The sequence below is a fragment of the Sinocyclocheilus rhinocerous genome, unplaced genomic scaffold (assembly GCF_001515625.1).
Source record: "Sinocyclocheilus rhinocerous isolate Xijiao unplaced genomic scaffold, SAMN03320098_v1.1 scaffold155, whole genome shotgun sequence".
NCBI classification, from domain to species: Eukaryota; Metazoa; Chordata; class Actinopteri; order Cypriniformes; family Cyprinidae; genus Sinocyclocheilus; species Sinocyclocheilus rhinocerous.
Genome location: NW_015661891.1, coordinates 261,739 through 284,039, shown reverse-complemented (window position 1 = coordinate 284,039; position 22,301 = coordinate 261,739). Strand labels below are relative to the sequence as shown.

General features: G+C 39.0%; 1 protein-coding gene across 1 annotated transcript in view; it reads left to right on the top strand.

Annotated features, from left to right (window-relative positions):
- Positions 1-22,301, top strand: part of LOC107726844 (proton myo-inositol cotransporter-like) — a 30,230-nt gene that overhangs the window by 848 nt on the left and 7,081 nt on the right. Inside the window, exons 2-3 of the mRNA XM_016536546.1 lie at positions 17,372-17,535; positions 17,952-18,072. Of these exons, the coding sequence (XP_016392032.1) occupies positions 17,372-17,535; positions 17,952-18,072 (285 nt within the window). The remainder of the gene's footprint in view (positions 1-17,371; positions 17,536-17,951; positions 18,073-22,301) is intronic.

The window sequence follows — 22,301 nt, the reverse complement described above, 5'->3', positions numbered from 1 at the left end:
CACACTGACTAAAATTTAAAAAGTGAAAAAGCATAATAGGACCCCTTTAAATATCTGCAAACTAGAGGTCTGCTACCCGACCCGAGCCCGACGGGTCCCGAAATACTTTCGGGGGTCGGGTTCAGGTTAATGTTTAATGAATAGCTTCGGGTTCGGGTCAGGCTCGGGTTTATAGCTAAACTTAAATTAATGTTTTTTCTTTTGCCTTGTGAACTGGCCGAGCCTTAATGATTCTCTTTCTTTACATGTATTTGTTTACTGACCATTGCATGCAATCGTGAAATACAGCATTTTTTTAAATTGGCTATTCGTTGTGGGGGGAGATTTCGGGTTCGGGCCGGATTCGGGCTTCAGTTTAAAGCCCGTGTAGACCTCTAAGGAGATGTAAACAGGCAGGCCGAAGGTATGGCAAGTGGACGCAGCGTCTCGTTCCCTCTCTGGGAACCATGTTTACATGGGTAACCTGAGACGTTCCCCTTCTGGGGAACTCAGGAGATGACAGACATACACCAAACCTTTCCTCAGAAAGGGGCCAAGCCACTGACGCCTTGGGCCACTCACATAAATTGGTAGAAACAGGGAGCCCGATTCCAGATAAGTGGGAACACCCTAAACAAGCTAGGAACACAACCATCCTCAGACAGCTATGCTATGTGAGCAATAGTAGCCAGAATACATAAGACCACTAAGAGGCTGGAAGCCTAGTCTCAAAGATTGCTACCAACAATCTCAGCTAGGACACAGCTATCCGCAGATAGCTATATCCAAAGGGTCTTATGACAAAGGACCTTCCTAAAGGGCTGCCCAGACCAAGGGGATCTACTTAAAACCCCGCAGGGGAGATATCATTGTCTAAGCCAGGGCTCAGGGAGACCGCTACTTAAAAACCCTAAGAAGGGGAGCAGTCACATAGCTATCCTCAGATAAGTATATACCTAGGAAGGGGCTACCCGACGGGACCAAAACTAAAAACCAGGTAAACCTTCCTGAAGCAGCCCAGACCACAGAGAGTGGGCTATCTACTTACGACCCTAGCAGGGGAGATAGCACTGTCTATGCAAGGGCTCAGGGAGACCGCTACTTAAAAACTCTAAGAAGGGGAGCAGTCCCTAAGCTAGCACATACTGTATATATCCTCAGATAGCCATGTACCTAGGAAGGCTACCAGAAGTGGACCGACTGAGACTACCCAGACCACAAGAGTGGGCTGTCTACTTGCAACCCTAGTAGGGGAGACAGCACTGTCTAGGTAAGAGCTCAAGGAGACCGCTACTTAAAAACCCTAAGAAGGGGAGCAATCACCGAGTTATCAACAGCTAGTCCCGCACAGCTAGCCTAGATAACCAGGTAAACCCTCCTATGAGGCTGCCCAGACCACAAAGTGTGGGCTATCTACTTACAACCCTAGCAGGGGAGATAGCGTTATCTAGGCAAGGGCTCAAGTAGACCACTACTTAAAGACCCTAGGAAGGGGAGCAGTCACTGAGCTAGCACATAGATATCCTCAGATAGCTATATGTGTAGGAAGGGCTACCAGAGGGGGACCAACTGAAACTACCCAGACCACAGAGAGTGGGCTGTCTACTTACAACCCAGAGAGGGGAGACAGCATTGTCTAGGTAAGGGCTCAAGGAGACCGCTACTTAAAAACCCTAGGCAGGAGAGCAATCACCGAGTTAGCCCATGGCTATCCTCAGATAGCTAGGCTCCAGGAAAGGGGACCACTGCAACTGCCAAGACCACCAGCAGTGGGCTGTCTAATTATAAACCCTATAAGGTGAGACAGCACTATCTAGGCAGGGCTCAAGGAGACCGTTACTTAAAAACCTTAAGCAGGGGAGCAATCACCGAGCTAGCACATAGCTATCCTCAGATAGCTACGCTTCCAGGAAAGGACAAGTTAACACACAGCTAGCTTCAGGGGGCTGTATTCAAGTAAGCCCATCCTGCCATAACAATGGCCGAAATGTAACCACCCTTAGATGGCTATACTAAGGAGGTCCCCAATCAGTGTCAGTCCCACAGTAGGCTAGCGAGCACTGATATATTGACCAGAGGCTCACAATAGGAAGATCCAGACCATAGTAAATGATTCGCTAAAGAGCGAACACATAAAAACCCATTAGTCCAGATCAAAGCCTGATGCAAGCAACGGCCATAACACTAGGTGGCCGGACACAGCTATCCTCAAATAGCATTTCCATCAGATAGGGCTGAAGTCTGCCCAGACCATGAAGTGGGCCATCTACTTAAAACCCGAACAGGGGAGACAGTCTAGGCAAGGACTCAGGGAGACCACTACTTAAAGACCCCACAAGGGGGAGCAGTCTCCGAGCTGGAACACAGCTATCTTCAAAGAGCAGATTCCTAAACAAAGCTCCGCCCACGATCTCGCATGCCCTGAGCAAAAATGACTTCATCGTGCTCACACTTTCATAGCAACGTGAGCAATAACCGCGGCATCTGGCAACCCGATTGTAAAGGGTTTGCAGACACAAACGCTTTGCCCCGCATCCCACGGGAAGCGCTAGCGGAGCGTATCAATGTGACTCATCACAAAGAGCGCGTGATCGCTGAGACAAAGACGCAAAGATTAGAATATGCCCTCAAGAGTTAGAATCCAAACATGGAGGCACACATTCCTCAAAGCGCTGCTCGACTCACCAGAATGATGTTTCACACACGTTGGCAAACAGACGGCTCTGAAGACAACAAAAGTTGGTGACGTATTCAGCAGGTGCCCTTATGTATTTTTGGGTACCCGCCTATGAAGTCACAGGTCACTTGGACCAATAGGATTGGAGTTGTTTTACACAAGCTTCAGGCACTGGTCATGCTGGCTGCATTCCCCAAAGTGTCCACCAGGACGCAGCGTTGAGGAAGGGTAACTACATTTAAGGAAGCATCCTTATTTAAATGGAACAACTAGTGACTGATTTGGAAGACTCTACAAAGACAGCAATTCCAAACTCCCCACAAATTGTACTCCTCAAAAATTGTGCAAAAGAGACAATTTACCCTTAAAGAGTTTGATATTAGCATGTTGCTAAGCTAGCAGTGTAATACTTTAATAAACATAAAAACAAATAGCACTTACAAATATTGGGTAAAATAATAGTTTTATTTTCAGAAAATTAATTCATTTTTTAATGAGAATAGTTTTACTTTTAATTGATATAAAAGCATTTTTCTCAAACTATCTTCAATCTTTTTTTAAACGTGTTGCAGTGCATTCTGGGATTACCTTATTCACATGCAATGATACCTTGGAACTTCAAAACAGTTTTATTTCTAATATCTTTTCTGTTAATAATTTTAATTAGATTTTTTTTTCTGTTTTCATTTAATTTGTAATTTTAGTTAAAGCCTTTGTAATTTTGTTGTGTTTTGTCATTTTTATTTTTTTTTTGTAAATAAATCTATATAATTGTAACGAATCAGTCCACTGAAGGCGAGCGTAGCAAAATGAGAACTGTTTATGGGAGGGAGAGGAGAAAATTGTGTGTGTGTGACTGTGTGTTTACTTTTTCTCAGCTGTCATTTTGGAAGATGACAGGTCATGACAGATGGGTCATAAAATGACATTCTCGATCAATCAAACACCTTCATTCTTATCCTTCTGTCGTTGTCAATCAATCTGTTTAGAGCAGGTTTAGACAGACAGTAGAGCAGTAAAAATTGACAGGTACAATCATACACACATATATGAAGTATTTGTGAGGTTTAACCTGATGTGCAATTTCGTATTTACCCACAATCCCCTACTCCTCAATCGTTCTGCACTGTCAGATGTCAGTCCTTTGTACACAGGAAGTCTTGTTGTGGGATGTAATGTCTGTCAAGCTTAACCTCAGCAAGATGCATTGTCTGGGGGGATGTGTGCCCATTTTATGTTGGTCGGAAATATTGATTTGGTTCAGACAAGCATGTAGGCCTAGTCTTTGTAACACTGTAGTTACAGCATGTGCACCAGCAAAAGCTCATTGTCCTATAACATGATTTTTTTCTGTTGACTAATTGCACTTTTATATTAATTTAATATATACTGGCGGTGGGGAACTAAACCATAATGAGGCTTTAATGTATAGCCTAATCAAAGCACTGGCAAAAGTAATTACTATATATCAAGGAGATATTTTAATTATTTATTAATAAACTAGTGTTTTCTCAGTCAGTGTGTCGTCTGCAATACAGTGAATGCACTGTTAGAGAGAAATGCAGCTTTCATACGGATTACGTAAACAGAGAGAATTTGGTTCATTTGAAAGTAGAAAGTTCAAGCTTTCTGTAGATATATCTCTCATATCTGTGAGGCAGATAGACTATACGTTGAGTTTTGCCGTGCTTAAGTTTTGTGCAGCGCTTCAGTGCACGCAGACAGAGACGGCAGAAAGCATGTCCTGTTTGTTTTCTTTATTTTACAAAAGCGCGAGATCTTTTTGATGTTGTTAGTGTATGTAACTAAAAGTAGCCTCTTGACAATTTCAGATGGCGTATTACTATTATATCTATGGGCATATTTCTTTCCAACATTGATATTAAATCAGCATATTAATATGATTTCTGAAGGATCATGAGACACTGAAGATTGTTGTAATGGCTGGTGAAAATGTAGCCTTACCATCAAAGGAATAAATTATATTTCACAATAATATAGGGCTGCAAAATGATTAATCGCGATAAATCACAATCAAAATAATGCAAAATAATTCAAAATAAAGTTTGTTTACATACTATTTGTGTGTGTACTGTGTATATTTATTATGTATATATAAATACACACACATATGTATATATTTTTTTTTAAAAATTATTTATATACTATATATATATATACATATATATTTATACTTGTATATAATTTATATTATATATAAATATTTTATATATAAATCTAACATAATTGTCCTTAATATATACATGTATAGACACACATATAGTATGTAAACATAAACTTTTATTTTGAATGTGATTTATCGCAATTAATCGTTTTGCGGCCCTACAATAATACTGTTTACTGTATTTATGATCAAATAAATGCAGCCTAGATGAGCTAAAAATACTTCTTTAAAACATTTTAAAAATTACTGATGGTTTTCTCCTAAAGGCACTTAATGCATTGTGTTTTCTTCTGGAGCATCAATGAGTGTTTGCACTTTTTGTAATAGCTAGTAGTAGCTCAGTTGTCCTCAGTGTGAAAAGATGGATCTCAAAATCATTGTTGGAAAGGGTTCAAATACACAAAAGATGCTGGAAAACCAAATCATTTGTGGGACCTGAAGGATTTGTTTCTGAAGAACAGTGGGCAGTTTAACTGTTCAGGACCAACAAGGGACTCATGAATGAATGAATGAATGAATTAATTAGTTAATAAAACAGCTGTGGATCATCCAGATAACAACACAGTATTAAGAATCAAGCATATTTAAACTTTTGAACAGGGTCATTTTTATAAATCAATTTATTATTTTCTCTAGTGGAATATATGTAAACGTCTTTTATGTGAAATATCTTATTCAGGTCAGTACTAAATAAAAAAATAACATGCATTTTGGTAAAATAATTAACATTTCACAGATACTGCAAAGTGTATGTAAAATTTTGACCACAACTGTAAATATACACAGCAATTATAACACCACAAATGAACTGCTAATTTTTGAATGAAAAAGTCAGTGTCTTCACCGCCCTAATATACCTGGACACAAGGAAAATAGATTTGTTTTATCAGTGATCAGCTGCCCCTCCTGATGGATGAGACCCCTGTGTAGGCTGAAGCACTGGTGTAATTAGCTTGTGCTAATGCTTCCTTCCAATCAGACATTGAACATGCCTGCTTTCCTGCAAACAGATTTCCCTCCCCTCACCCCACTCCAAAGCCATTATTCACATGCCTGAATCATTCATTAATGTCTCATTTAGTATAAATCATCGTCGTTACACGCTAACACAGAAATGCTAGCATTTAAACGAGTCTCAAGGGTTGTGATCAGTTTTGCTGATGTTGGGTGGTCGTGGGTTTTTTGAGATGGCATCCTGTATGTGTATGCGTGCGTAGCAACTGAGCCTCATCTGTGCCTGGATAAAATGATTAGATTAATCCCTGTTGCCAAAACAGGCAGAACAATCTGGAATCTCTGTGTTTTAATAAAGACGGATGCTAATTAGAGGCGCTAGCGGTCATCTGCAATACTGATTGGTTCGAGTGATACATTGTTGGTCTGTTTTTGTTCTTTCTGGCACACTATGACTTGTTCATTGGCTTTGTGACAGTACTGGCACCACCGGTCTTTGGTGTTCTGTGATTTTTGATCCGTATGGAGTTGTGCATGATTCATGCTTACCAGCCATGGACCTCCCACTGTCTGTTCACTGACCATCTGATGCATATTGCAAACAAAAATGGCGAGAGCTTTCTGGAAACTGCAAGTTCTGGGGTGCGATTCCCAAAAGCATTGTTACCCAACTATGGTCGCAAGTTCAATAATAGTTCAATAATTACCAACATAGTTCAACGATTCTGCAGTTCCCAAATCCATAGTTTCAGCAAACATTTGCAAACACTTATTGTGACATTCATGTGCACTTATCTTGTCTACATAAAATTCATACATAAAATGCATAAAATTATCCGAACATGATTTAAAGGCAGCATTACGTGCAATGTGGACCAGACTTTACTCATATCTAATATAAGTTTTAGGCTTTGCGAGCAATTTGATTCCCATCATGCAACATTTTTGCTGCCGTTTGCATCAACAGCCTTAATACTTTGGTCAGATGAATGGCTTTCATATTTGGTTGTGCATGTCGTTTGCGTGTGTTGTTGGGTGCAGATCAGTGTGTGTATATAATGCTGTATACCATCTGAGCACGAAACAATGTTCATTCCTTTCATTAGTGAAATAGGTTAGTCCCCATGGGAGTGCTTCTCTCTCTACCTCTTTGTCTGTCTATCTCTTAGCGTCTCCCTCTGTTTTTCTCTCTCTCACACACATTTCTCATTGGCTTCAGTGCTGAGTGCGAGTCCACAGTCCCCCCAATGCTCTCAGCCTGTTCTCCATTACGTCCCTTCACTCCTGTTACATCACATTTATCATGAAGATGGATTGTGTCTGAGATTTAACCAAACAAAGCACAAGCAATATGTTGCTCTATGAGGCAGTCCATATGAAAAATCCTTTCAAAATGCTCATTGATATTCAGGGCTGCTATTTTGAAGAGAAAAAAAACAAAACAAAACTAAGAACGTCCAAAAGTCTGAGATCTTGAGTACTTTTTTTAAGAAAAAGGAATATGAAAATTTTAAATATAACATTCTTAAGGTTTAAAAATATAACCTATTTGTCTCTTGTCATGATATACTGTGTGCCTCATTAAAGGGATAGCTCACCCAAAAATAAAAATTCTGTCATTAATTACCCTCATGTCGTTCCAAACCGGTAAGACCTTCATTCATCTTCGGAACAAAAATTAAGATATTTTTGATGAAATCTGAGAGCTTTCTGACCCTGCATAGACAGCAAGGGAACTACCATGTTCAAGGCCCAGAAAGGTAATAAAGACATCATTAAAATATTATGTGATGTCAGTGGTTCAGCCTTAATTTTATGAAGCTATGAGAATACTTTTTGTGCGCAAAGAAAACTAAAATAACGACTTTATTCAACAATTTATTCTCTTCCGTGCCAGTCTTTGTAAGACATTGTAAGACATGTTCACAAGAGTACCATGACACAAACTCTCATTTTAAGAAAAAAATCATTTTTCAGGAAAAAAAGATTTAATATCTTAAGTCATTTTGCTTTCTAAAGTAAATTTATCTTGATATTTGTAAAGGAAAACAAGACAAACATACTAAGTAAGAAAATATGTTTTGCAGTGAATTAGAAATAACTCGATCATAAACACTAATATCATAGATTGTTGATGGACTGTATATAAACCACCTTAAAACCCTAGAGGGGTTCATATAGTCCATCACCAACTATATGTAAACATTAAAAAAACTTACATTATTTTGTATTTTGTTTTGTATGCTAGTAAATGAGGCCTCCAGGAAATGCCAACAAGGAAGTCAAAGGAAGTCACATCCAAAACACCAGCCAGTTTTATCACAATTCACAAGACATTTTTAGGAAACTCTTTATTGCCAACAGTGTAGAGCGGTGTTGTAGTACTCGAGACCATGTTAACTCTCAAGTCGTTCTCGAGCTTGACTCGGGAGCATTTGGACTTGCTTTGACTCAAACTTGACCCTCATCGGGTCTCTGTCTTGACTCAGACTCTACCCTCTTCTGGTTTTGGTCTTAACTCTGACTCCTACTCAGATCATGGCCTGGACTCAAATTCGAAAGAGCTGGTCTTGTCTATGGTGTAGCACAGCATTTGGGAAGCACCCAGATAACAAAATTGATGGGAGCAACAAGTCAGTGAGTGGATCTAAAACAGGGGTTCTCAACTCTGGCCCTCGAGGCCCACTTTCCTGCAGAGTATAGCTCCAAACCTAATCAAACACACCTGAACAAGCTAATCAAAGTCTTCAGGATTATTAGAAACTTCTTGGCAGGAGAGTTTAATCAAGGTTGGAGCTAAACTCTGCAGGAAAGTGGACCTCGAGGGCCAGAGTTGAGAACCCCTGATCTAAAACCTTTGACAAACTGTCAAAACCTTTCCCACAGGACTACGGGTATGATCCCTGAATATTTATGAAGTCAGTTCAGTTATAGTTGTATGTAGTACGTATATATTGTACAGTAAATGGTATAGTTGTTGCTCTAAAACAAGACTGACACCAACCTTCTGGTGATGTGCATTTATACCCACTGCGTAATTAATCACACACATACAAAAGCTAGTCATCGTGACTTTCTGTGAAATCACGACCCAGTGTCAGTGTTGTTGAGCTTTCAGTCATTATAATGCTACCTTTGAGGCTGTAGTGTGTGTGAGAAAGACAAATGGCTGTTGAACTCTCACTTTTCTCTCAGTGGAGTGTGGCAGCAGTAAGACCTTTGAGAAAGCCTCATAACTTAAATGTCAGTGTGAGGTGTTTGTACCTTCGGCTAGAGTGAATGAGGCAGTCTGCCGACCAGCGGGAGTCTCTTACGAGAGAACATTTTGTATTTGAGAGTGTCTAGTATCTGGCACCTGTGTACACTTCCATATTTCCAGAATAGTAGGGGGTTTTAACACTGATGAATTCTTATAAAATGAATTCTAGTTACTTAAACAAGACTTGAATGAATAACATATTGTTTTTGTGTTTGGCATCTGCGTACCTCAAACTGTTAGGATCAGAAATGATCCTGCATTCACTCTTTGCTAACATTGGAAATTATATTTATCTCACAAATAAGAATGGACATTGTAAGACATTTAATGACTCCTCTTACGAATCTTCTTAAATGAGTCATATATATTTTGTTGCATTTGAAGGTTTTGTTCTGTGCCAAAACAGTCAATTTAGTTTTGATTCACTTTGACTTAGTTTGACTTTTTTTGCTACTGTACCTTTAAGACTTATATATCTAAATTACCTCTGTCATGATTGGCTAACGTTTTTGTACAACATTTATTGTTCATACAACATTCACTTTTAGATTTTGCAGTATAGTCTATATTGCTCATTCTTCAATAACAACTTGTTTTCAAAAGCCTTTTCAAAGGTCTGGAACTTTCGGGGGTGGGACTTGGGCGCTGAACATGCTGATTGATTGAGTTCACGCAGCATTGTATTTCAACCACCATTTATTCGAATACTTTTTAAAAAAATATTACTGTTATTGTGTCATGAAATATAGTTTTAAAAGTATTTCAGGCGAGAATGTAGTTGTTTAAAACTCAAGTCTGCGGTTTATTTATAAAGACAGCGCCTATTTGAAAATGTGTTTCGCCAATTTCGGAGATGTGAGCTCCACACGATCAGCGGGCGCTCAGTGCTCATGTTTCCTGACGAGAGCAGCCTCAACTCGGCTAGTCCTTCTGACATTTGCTCTGATGTCTCTGTAGTGGTTAAACATAAGATATAATTTGTTTTCGGTAAATCTAACAGGTAATCTTTGGTCTTTATTCTATTATTGAATAGAACAGAAACAGGACTCTGTCAGTCCTGTTTCGGCCATGGAGGCCGTTTGTGAATCATCTGCCTGCCCTGAACTATCTGTCTGCCCTGAACTGTCTGTCTGTCCAGAAACGACCACGGAGGTCGTTTCCCTATCGTTGGCGCTCCCGGTGCTGGGAATTGCCTTGTGGTGTGTGTGGCCAGTGCTCACCGTTCCTAAGCCCCCTGAACATTCTGAACTCCCGCCCAGCTTCCCTCTCCCACCTCCTCTATATCAGTCCTCACCATCACCACCGCTGTCTCCTGGCAGTCCCGCTGCTCACCCTCAGCCCACCATCTGTGCGGTGGGATCGCCGCAGGTCTGCCAGTCTCCATCGGCGTCGTGGCTGGAGGATCCCTTGTCTCCGCCTCCAGCCTCTGAGTCCCGGACTCCGCCTCGGCCCTTTGACCCAGCGGCTACACCATGGCTCCTAGCTCCCTCCTCTCCACCGTGGCCCGTCAGTCCACCAGCTCCGCCTTGGTCAGTCATCGACCATCCACCGCCTCTGGACTCCACTCCTCCGGCTACACCTCGTCCCTCAGGCTCTGTCAGGCTCCTCCTTCCCTCCGGCTCTACCTTGGTCCTCTGTCGCTTTCCCGCCTCCGCCTCGGTCACCGGAGCCATCTTCTCCGCCTTGGCCCTCGGGATCCTTCCCGTCGCCCTGGCTCAACAGCTCTCCGTCTCTGCCTCGGGATCCACCTCCACCTGCTCCGCCGCCTTCGGTAGGCCCCATGGAGTCGTCGGCCCTTCCTCCACCATGGCTCCTTCCTCCGTCGGCTCCTCTGTGGGCCGCCATCATGGCTGTGGCCTGGGTCCCGCCTGGCTCCTCCTGCTCCCTCCAGGCTTCTCCCTGGCTCCTCCCTCCATCGGATTCACACTGGATTTTGGGTGTCGTCCTCCTCCTGGGTGTCCGTCCTCCGCCGGAACCTCTTTGTACCTCTCTCAGAAGCCTTGTCTGCCTGCCTTCCTGCCAGCCCTTTGCCGTTCCCTGTCACCATCCCTTCTCCACTCCTTGTGTCGTCCTCCTAAGTCCCCCTCCGTCTCTCCCTTTGTTGTTCCTGCGGCGCCAGGTTGCGCCTTCCGGTAGGGGATGAACTGTCAGACCCAAGGACTGTTTGTTGTGTTTTCTTCCCCCATGTGCTCTGTTTGACCTAGTTTCTGTTTCCGTCTGATTGTATCATTTGGTTCAGGTGTGTTTCGTTAATTATCCTCATTTGCCAATGAATTTAGTTCTAGTCTGTTCCTGTGTTCCCTCGTCCAGTGTTAAAGTTAAAGTTGAATTGTGCGTGTGTTACCTGCCTGCCTTCTGTGCGGATTAATTACAGACTGTTATACGTTCATCTTCTTCTTTGTGCGCTCATTATACACCGCACCCCTGACAAATAAGTTTTTGGCTCACTGAGGCATACAGGGCAAAATTAATGATATTCGGTTTAGTAAAGGATTTTTAAGTGTTTGCAATTCACTAGAAATTTGTAAGTCAGTTTGGGTGAAAACATCTGCTAAATTAATACATGTAAAAGTGAAAGAAGTGGCTCATAAGAGTCATTAATCAGGAATCAGACTTGGTTGCTCTGTATGTTGATTCACAAAAAAAAAAGACTCAGACAAGTAAAAAATTTGTCACTTTCAGAATATTTTAGTATGATGTTTCATCCACATCTGTGTTGAAATGTGTTCATCTTTCTGACATCAGAAAGATGTCCATGTTCCAGCTTAGTTTCAGATCTGCAACAAGAAGTCTTGAGTTCTAAAAGTGACTGTAGGTTTTCCTAGCGAGTCAAGATTTTTCTCAAAAGATCAAAAAATTGTGAATCCTCTTGACGTGGCCCTTTCAAATGAGATCCAGTCTAGACATCGACCACACCAGTCTTTATCTCATCCAAACACTCAGCAATTACCTCTTCTATCCCCATCAGAGCCCTTCCCCCATCCCTTGCTCACCATCTGACATCTCTGTTGATTCCTTGACTCACATCGAGAAGTCTGGGGTGAATTTGCCATGCAGGGTTATGTGCGAGTGCTCTTCAAACAGTTTCTATTTTCAGAGAATCCATCTCACACCTTGGCATGAGTCCACGGCTTTTGCCATTTTGTGTTTAACAAAATCTTTCATTCGTGGTCATTTGTGTGCCGAGGCCTTTGTGGGAAGGTTAACAGCACTGTAGATAACTCAAAGCCATGACTGCGTTAGTGCTTGCATAATTCTGAAGGTCAATCTGTCTTGTTTTTCTATTTTTCAGCTTCACTGAGAATCTTTTAACTATCGGCATCAACAATCCAGCTTACGTAAGCTATAAAAGTCAAGAAACGGTTTTCTATTTTGGTTGATAACTAGACAGCTGGTAATTTAGCTGGTCGTGATGGACTGATCTTGTTAAAATGATCATGATTCGTGATCAATGTTTTTATAGTAGGTAAACCAACTTTATTAATGTCGTTCATGGTGCTTTATGGGAATGGGCGGAGCTAAATAATATTTTTTTTTTACAATTTTACTTGTGTCAATCTGTCTTGTTTTTCTATTTTTCAGCTTCACTGAGAATCTTTTAACTATCGGCATCAACAATCCAGCTTACGTAAGCTATAAAAGTCAAGAAACGGTTTTCTATTTTGGTTGATAACTAGACAGCTGGTAATTTAGCTGGTCGTGATGGACTGATCTTGTTAAAATGATTCGTGATCAATGTTTTTATAGTAGGTAAACCAACTTTATTATGTCGTTCATGGTGCTTTATGGGAATGGGCGGAGCTAAATAATTTTTTTTTTTTACAATTTTACTTGTAATTTAAATACAGGGTACAAATGCATATGATATTTGGTGTCCTTATCTTGCATTTATTGATACTAACATTACTCAGTGGCAGAAAGTGGTGTTAGCCGCTTGAAGACCTGTAGATCTGCAGCTGAGATTATCTGAAGAAATCCACAGGGGTCGCTGACCCTCTGCCAGAACCACTGTATTATGAAACAGGGAAAGAAAGCAATTGCCATGGTGTGCAAGGAATAAGACACATCTATTTTCTACCCCTGTAGTGAACACTCATCAGTGGCTTAGGCTTCATTCTTCTCATTTCCTGACCTTTGACACCACTTTTACCACAAACAATACCGCATCTCTCTATCATTGTACTATGGTACTGTACCCCGTTTCTTCTTTTATCAGGGTTTTTATCCAGCATGTTTGTGGCCAATAGAAGAGACAATTAGGGAATGAGTTTTTTTTTTCCAAGACCCTTGATGAGGGCAACCAAAGGCTTCCAGTTTTCATCAACTCAATGGAATGGAGCCAGGATGCTTTTAAGGATCAAGACAGAGCACTTTTAAACACGTACACACAAGGGAATACTGTGAACAGAGAACTAGGCAAACGTGATACTCTCCTCTGAGAGGCCTGGGTCTGCAGGCACAAACAATGGATGTGTGAAAGTCTACGTAAAGCACAACGGTATTCCAGTCTTCATGAAAGTGGGAATTAATTCAGTTTAAATTTGCATTAGCTGCCAAAATGACCTTTTTTAATAAGTTGGTTAAATGCTCAATGTCTCACAGCTGATTCATGTGTTGAATGGCTAAATAATTAGAGCGATGTAATTTCTCAATCTGATAGATGCTGGCTGGGGGTCAAAATAGAGTTTTTTTTTTTTTAACAATTTACAGTAGAAAAAAAATGTTGACATTGGTGTCAATAATGCATGAAGAAGGAAAACGCATTGTGAACAATTGACAGCAATGTATTTGTCAGTGTGGGTGTTTGTTTGTTTTTTTCTTTGATATGAAATGTGACTGGTTTTCACAAGATTCATATGGTAAATGGTTTAGAAATGTGATAACCAGAGCTGGTTATAAATGACATGATGAAAATTGTAGTTAGTAATGTAATCTAGGTTACTAATTTTAGGTAATGTATTCAGACTACTTTTTAGATTACTTTTAATCTAATTTATAAAAAGGCAAAGAGAAAGAAAATATATTAAATGTATTTATTTATTTTTAATATATCAACATCATACAATGCAGTAATCCTTACATTACACCAGGGTTTCCCAAACTTGGCTTAAAGTAAGACCTGTAGTGGGTTTGTGAGTTGATAAGAAGCAGATTCATATGGTAAATGGTTTAGAAATGTGATAACCAGAGCTGGTTATAAATGACATGATGAAAATTGTAGTTAGTAATGTAATCTAGGTTACTAATTTTAGGTAATGTATTCAGACTACTTTTTAGATTACTTTTTATCTAACTTATAAAAAGGCAAAGAGAAAGAAAATATATTAAATGTATTTATTTATTTTTAATATATCAACATCATACAATGCAGTAATCCTTACATTATTTTACATTAATAATAAATAAAATCATAAAAAAGTAAAATAAAAATAAATTATTTTTACTTGTTACTTGAACACTAAAAATATAAATATTATATTTGTTTACCTGCAGTCAAAGCTAAATGCAATGACACAACAGGATGTTTAGAGAGGAAAATGTAAAAAAGAAATAAAAGGAATTAGGCAGAATCAATAAATTATCATTTACTGCCATTCTGTGAACAATTTGTAATTATGTAACCCATAAAAAAGTAACTGTAATCTGATCATGAGCATTTTAAAATGTAATACTCTAATTACAAGTACTTAATTTTTGGAGTCTGATTATGTAATCCAGATTACATGTAATCACACAGTTACTACCCAGCACTGGTGATAACACAAGCGAGACAAGAAAAACTTGCAGGCTCGTCTATATTACTGGTTTTGAAGAGGTTTGAGGTAACTGTCAACTTGACCAAACTGGGAGACCAGCTTAAACAAGACGACCGAACCACCTTTTCTGGGAGTCATGCTAATAAATATGCCAAATGCTACTTAGAACCACTTACGGTGTGGATGCAATTTTTCATATGGTTTTACTTTAGTACGTGTTGGTTATGGCAGATATGGTTACATTTGTTGGGGCAACCAAACATAGAAAACAGAGTACTCATTCACTTTTTCACACTTCACATGTCAGATTTCAGCTGTCACAAAATATAAAAAGCAATGTTTAGTAACCATTCCTACAGGAAACCACTGCAAATCTGGCAGTTTTTAAGTCTCTTTGTTGAATTTGAACACAGACACCGTCTGTCCTGGATTTCTGCCTAATTAAACATTGTTTCTAGTTTAAAACTGCCACAGTAGACCAAACAATAGAGACCCCAAATGTGTGATCTCACAGCAGCTCTTCTTATCAGCACTCTCTGAGCAGAGCGTGTCCTTTTTACACACTGAGAGAGTGTCTCAGCGGGTAGATTGAAAGCATTGTTTCTTTTCTTTTTTTATCACAAAATCTCTGTATCTCTTGTTAAATTCTCTTCAGTAATAGCAGAAGTAACACTGGACATCCAGACTTTCCACTGAGATTACTTGTACTGAAAAACCACACGATTTCTGTGGAATTCATCAGCTGTATCCAGTGTATTCGGTTTTGTTGTACATACTTAGCATGCATTCTTGCATTAATCCTTAATTTAATTCGTGCATTAAATAAATGGATCAGGTAACAATAAGTTGTCGAGATGTCTGAAATGAAACGCAGGCACGATATACTGTATTAAGTTAGCTGGTTTCAGAAGTATTTTTCCATTCATTTTTTTTTTCCCCCATAGAGATTTTAAAAAGTCTTTGTTAAAGCATTATAAGCCATGAACCAGTTACAAAGTGAATTGCAACATTACTTTTATTTGCAGCAAAAATTTTTGTAGTAAAAACTTTTAGTAAAATGTCCATCACATGTGCACATCAGAATCATCAAGTTGTAAGTCATCCAGGTACTTTTCACCAACTGTTTTATGAACACTGTGTATTTGATCATACTACTCTTTTCACAAACTTATTTTCACCTTCTATATAATATTAAAGTATCAGATTTCGGATGCAGCCAGTGACCTATGAAATCCAGCTGATCCATGCTTGCACAGAGTATGTTTCGGTCTTTAAACACATCATTGTTGTCCAAATTTTCCCCTTACAGTAAAAGTAAATTGAGGCAAATGCTGTCAAGCTGAACTATGCAGGGAAAAAAAAAGTATCCCATCAGTAGCCCATAACTTGTACAATATATTCTGAGTCTTGAAAATTAGATTGAAATGTATGTGTGAATTTGATATTCACTTTTTCCCATCACAAATTTCCCATCCACTGTTGCTGTCAAATCTCATTAATGTGATTTAAATATGCACATATTAGAATTTGACATCTCATGAATGATTGAGATCAAAACTAATTTGCAATCACTATTTTTTTGGAGCTTGACCAGCCCACTGGTCAACATTCACTTTGTGTTATATGGAAAAGAGCAGGGTGAAAATTCTGAAAGAAAATCATGTAAGTTTGGAATGACATGAAGGTGAGTAAGTGAAAGAATTGTAATCCTTGGATGAGTTAATTCTGTATAAGCCGGCATTCAAGACTATGGCAGCATATAATAATGCAAATCCCTTATGAATGTGAGTGAGAGAGAGAGAGAGAGAGAGAGAGAGAGAGCAGGAAGATGGCATTTTACTTTGGGTTAATGAATGTTTTCCTGATTCACTCTTTTGTGTGGAGAAAAACACTTTTGCTCGAGTGTCGCTCTCTCGCTTAACCTCACATCCATTATGCGGCGTTCAAGTTCTGATGTCACAGACGAGTGTGAGTCTGTGTTTCTGAGTACATGCTTAATTACTGTATAGAATGCCAGTATATTGTATGTTTTTAATAGTAAAGAAGGATTTAAAGTACAACTCCTGCTGATTTACGATTAATAGCTAGAGTGAAAAAAAAAATCATTTAGACCCCTGCTCACTGCCCACAGAAAATGATTATTTGATGCATTCAAAGCCCTGTAAATCACAATGAAAGGCAATTAGTTGTAAGTATGCTTGATACAAAATGGAGGCAGTTTTAATTGAAAAAGTTGAGATGACATCAGCCAGAAAGAGTTGAGTTGCAAGGCCACAATCTCATTGGATGGTATGTGGGCGAAGTAGCACTGATTGGATGGCTCAGTCAGAGATGAAGCAGTAACTAAAGTGTCTGGCTATGTCCAAAAATACATACTAACATGCTCTTATTATTTGTAAGGAATAATACCGAGAATGCAATGTGGTTGTATCCTTGCTTTTCAGTCAGAACGGAATATATCCATAAAAAGTAACCTGACATGTAACCTACAAAAAAGGACTTGAAAAGCACCAGGAAGTTATATAATATATATATATGTTTCCTTTGCACTCTGTTTATAGGTACTACAGCGCCACCATTCTGCAGATGTCTGGAGTACGTGATGACAAGTTGGCCATCTGGCTAGTGACTGTAACAGCGTTCACAAATTTTCTGTTTACTTTGCTGGGCGTTTGGTTGGTTGAAAGGGTGGGCAGACGCAGACTTACGTTGGGAAGCATCTTTGGTAAGATTCTTACATACTTGAAGAAGCAGAATATATTCCAGCACATTCAAAATGTATTCTGGGTAACATTTGGGTGCCTTTTTAACTCACTAGTTAAGAGAGACTGGGGCTAGTTCATATGTTTGTAATATACAAACATGAAACAGTTGTTCAACTGTATCCAACAGATATCGTAATGAAATAGTTTAAAATGAAAGCAAAAACATATTACCACTATGCGAAAGATATACTTAAATTGTACCTTGGACTCAAAAACTGGTTAGACAAATATAATCCTTGTTGCAACTTCCCTGTCTGATAACTTGCCCATGTTTCCACTACTTTTTCGTTATTTGAAATGCTATTCTGAACATTTTGAGATATGCCAAAATATATCTTGTTTTTATACATATGGATTTTTGATTATTTCTGTACAGGTACTGTTTTGAGTCTGTGTATCCTATCGGTTGGCTTCCTCCTGTCAGCCCAGCATTCTCCTCCTGTTACACTACATCTGACGGACCCCACGACACCCAACTCCAGCTGCACAACACATCTGTGAGTATGATTTAATGGGCAGGTTTATCTTCTCGCCAATGGCAATATAAATAATTCATGAGTACACTATATAAGATATAGTACACTCATAGTGACAGCTGTCTTGTTATTTGGTGTCTTGTCATTTAGCACGTATCAAAAGTGACTTCTGTTATCACCGTGACATTCCATACTGTATGATGTGTTTTGTTCTGTGGGGAAAAAAAAGAGAACATTTTGAAGAGTGACAACTCTTGGTAGAGTGGATTACTAAGAGTATTTGCAGCACTTTTCAAACTGTGGATTGGCTGAATAAATTTGGCTGTGGAAAGAATGGTGATGTTCGTGTCCAAATATGAAATATAGAGAGTTCTCAAATGTTTGTTGGTAGGCGTACCTTTAATTATAATTGTTTCTCATGTTACACACCACACGAACTCCTCGAGGGCTGCATGCAAAAATTAACACACAGCGTGACCAATGTAGTCCAATTTATGGACAAACTTCTCTTACGAAACTGTTCTTTTAATGAATCATTCAAAAAGACTCCTTCACCAGATCCTTATTCTGTTTATCTGCCTTACAGTAATGAAACTGATAAGAAGGCCTATCCAGTGTAATAGTATGATAGTGAGAAAATGTATTTCAAATTCATATTTCACTCTAAAATGTCTAAAAGTGATGGATTAGACCTTTATGATACCTCCCTAGGCAGGTCATAGCATGGAAAAGTTTGAGAACCGCTGCTATAGTGATCTGGGGAATTCATACTGGAATAAAGTGAATATCAAGCCTCTATGGGAGATGCCTGAAAATGAGATGCACATGGACACTCAGAGGTTATAGGAACACTGTGGAATTCAATTGCTATTTGTGGACTTTATGAATACTATCAGTCTCCACATCATCAGCACCACCTGCCAGTATAATTGACCTCAGGTGGATTTCAGGGGCAATATCATCTACATCTATCATCTTTATCAGACAGGAGAAGAACCTATCAGGGTCCGAGGCGATCTAATAGAAGCACCCCAGACCACATGTTGTAAAGCAGGGGTTTTACAGACCCAGACACCCCACAGACTCTAGGCCAATCTAGAGACCCCCAATATGTATACATATAAACAGCTCCTTGTTCTGCATAAAAAGTCTCCTCAAAAGTGCCAGTTTGACGATAGCAGTCCTATATAATTCTTGATATTTGAAGGGAAAAAGGGATTTTTTTTTTGTACATGAAGTACGTTTTTGGAGAGTCATAACGCATGACATTGTACAACCTGAACTAACCTAGCCTTGTAATGAAAAGGTAAAATCTGATATTTTACGAAATTGGCTGACTTTGACACATAGTCATGAGGGTCTGCATGTTCTTCTTTTGTGTAATTTCTTGTTTTTGTTTGTTTTCTGCGCGTTGGTTGCATCATTTCTGGTCACCTCACATTACTTTAATTTGGTGGACTTAAGATTTTTAAATACATTTTTTTTTAATAGATTATAAACATCGAAACAGTTTTGTTCAAGGAACTGTTATTAAATCATAAAGAAATAATACTAAAATATAAGAACCAAACTACTTAATAACATTGTCTTTTCAAGAATTTTATCATTTTAATAGGACTTTTTGTTCATTACATTGTACCACCCTGACATTTTTACTTTATACCCCCTTAAAAATAAATAAATTTAATAATTGTATTAGAATCATCATAGAATGATAAAATCAAGTCACACCCTGTATTTTTGTCATTTTAATCGTCTCACTCTGAAATATATCACATTCTGGAAGTAAAATGGTTAGCAAATGGCATTTCAGGTTGACTTTAATCTGTGTCTAGTTGAAGTTGAGTCCAGTGGAGAACTATTGCTAGTGTCTATATCAGCACTCTAATTGTGAAATTAGACCCTTTCTAATGGGTTCCTCTTGCTTTAGTCAATACACAACTTATTGGTCTCCAACCTGAGTGAAAATCAATTTTATGTTTGGCTCTGTTGGTGTGTACATTGCAGCAATAACTGCGTGTGTTAGGGGGTCCAAGCTGCTCGCTGTTCCTTAATGTCACTGTAATAGAGTGTCTGAAGTGTGTAACCTCATAACAATGACACCCCCCTCCCAATCTGACAGAGCATGGCCTCTCTCTCCATCCTAATTTACTCTTACACCGTCATCCAGTTCACCATACACACACCGCCAAAACAAAGCATGTTTATTTTCCTGCTAATGGATGCGTAATGACTGCACTGTCATCACAGCAGCAAACCAATTTGTGCATAGACTGTCTCAAAAGCCCTTTCAACATTCTTACATAATGGAATACAGTGTTTAATGGACTCACTGTAACTGCCGTGCAAGACTTATTGACCAAGACTTCTAAAGATGAATACTGAATACATGTTGATGTATATGTTAATGGGATCATGGTTGTGATTTCATAATCATGCATATTTCTGAGCAAGTCATTCATGCAGCTTAGAAAACGGAACAGAAAACGAAAGTTGTGTATAATCAGAAAATATTATAATGATTTCTGAAGGATCATATGGCAATGAAGATTTTGGCATCACTGGAATAAAGTATATTTTAAAATGAAAAGAAATAGAAGTTAGTTATTTAGAATTGTAATACACTGCTCAAAAAATTCAGGGAACACTTAATTATCACCGCATAACACCAAGTCAGTTAAAGGGGTGGTTGTGATTTCACTTTTTTAACTTTAGTTAGTGTGTAATGTTGCTGTTTGAGCATAAACAATATCTGCAAAGTTACGACACTGAAAGTTCAATGCAAACTGAGATATTGTCTTTTAATATTATGGCAGTTTAATGCCTACACTTACGACTGGTAGGGACAACAACGAGCTACTTCCTGGGTTGGTGACATCACAAACCCTGAAATTGACATAAACCCCACCCCCGGGAACATGCAACAAAGGGGGCGGGGCCATGTTCCGCTGCTTTAGAGAAGAGGAAGAGTTGTTGCCATGCCGTCAAAACTAGGGGTGCACGAAAAAATCTATTCATATTTACATCGCGATTCTGTCTTCTAATGATTCTAATGGATTCACAAGTTTCAAAATAAATATTCTAAAGCAGCGGTTCTTATGCTGCATTCAAGTCCTCCTGGGATGTTCATACTTACGAGTTGACAAGTCGTAATTACGACATTAGATGCGTTTAAGTCACTTTTGGTCAGAACAAGATTTCACTTTTCTACATAAAATGCAACGATTTTTTAACACTACATCTACAAAATGATGAATAAAAGAACAAGAAAACAACAAGAACAAGATTTCACTTTTCTACATAAAATGCAACGTTTTTTTTACTCTACATCTACAAAATGATGAATAAAAAATGTGCATCATAGTGTTTTAGCTTTTTTTCTGTTTTTATTAAATTTATCAAGGTGATGTAAACGGAATCACTATATATTCTATAGTAATTATACAATAATATATTTTGCATCTGTAACATATAGTTTTATTGTACATAGCAAAAAAATGTCATTTGATTCATTTCAACAAATTTACTGTCAGTACAGACGCTGCATATCAAGTCTTTGGCTGCGTCCATTGCATCCGACACGTTTTTTCACTGACACGCCCCCAACTCGGAAACTCTGGGCTTAAAGGGGTCATTGGATGCAAAATTCACGTTTACATTTTGTTTGAACATAAATGTGTGTTGGCAGTGTGTGTACACATCCACCCTATAATGATAAAAATGCACCCAGTGGTTTTTATTTAATCCCTAAAAATAATATCCAATTTTTCAAATCAAGCCGTTCTCAGCTTCTTGTCTGTGTGACGTCACACAGACCAAGGCCCCTCCCACAATTGTTGATTGACACGCCCGTCTTACCTTAGACCCGCCCTGAGTGAGCTGTGAACAGTCCGACCGCCATTGTTTCACTGGAGCAGGGACATAGACAAGAATGTCTCCATAGCGATTGAGGTGTTCTGTTCTTGGATGTAGTAATGAATATAGCAGTCGTCATTTACTCCCGACATCTGAGCCGCTGAAGATGCAGTGAATTACTTTAGCTTTTGAAGGGAATGCTCCTCCCGATCTGCCTAAATGCATCTATGTTGGTGCGAATCATTTGTGATCCAGCCTCACCTACAGAAGTGAGTATAAGGTTTTTTTTATGAAGCTTTGCAAATCGCCTTTCCAAATAATGTGCTAGTTAGCAAGTTTCGCGGCTAAATGTGGCTAAAGTAAACAGTACTGCTCGTCACCCCACAGAAGAGAGG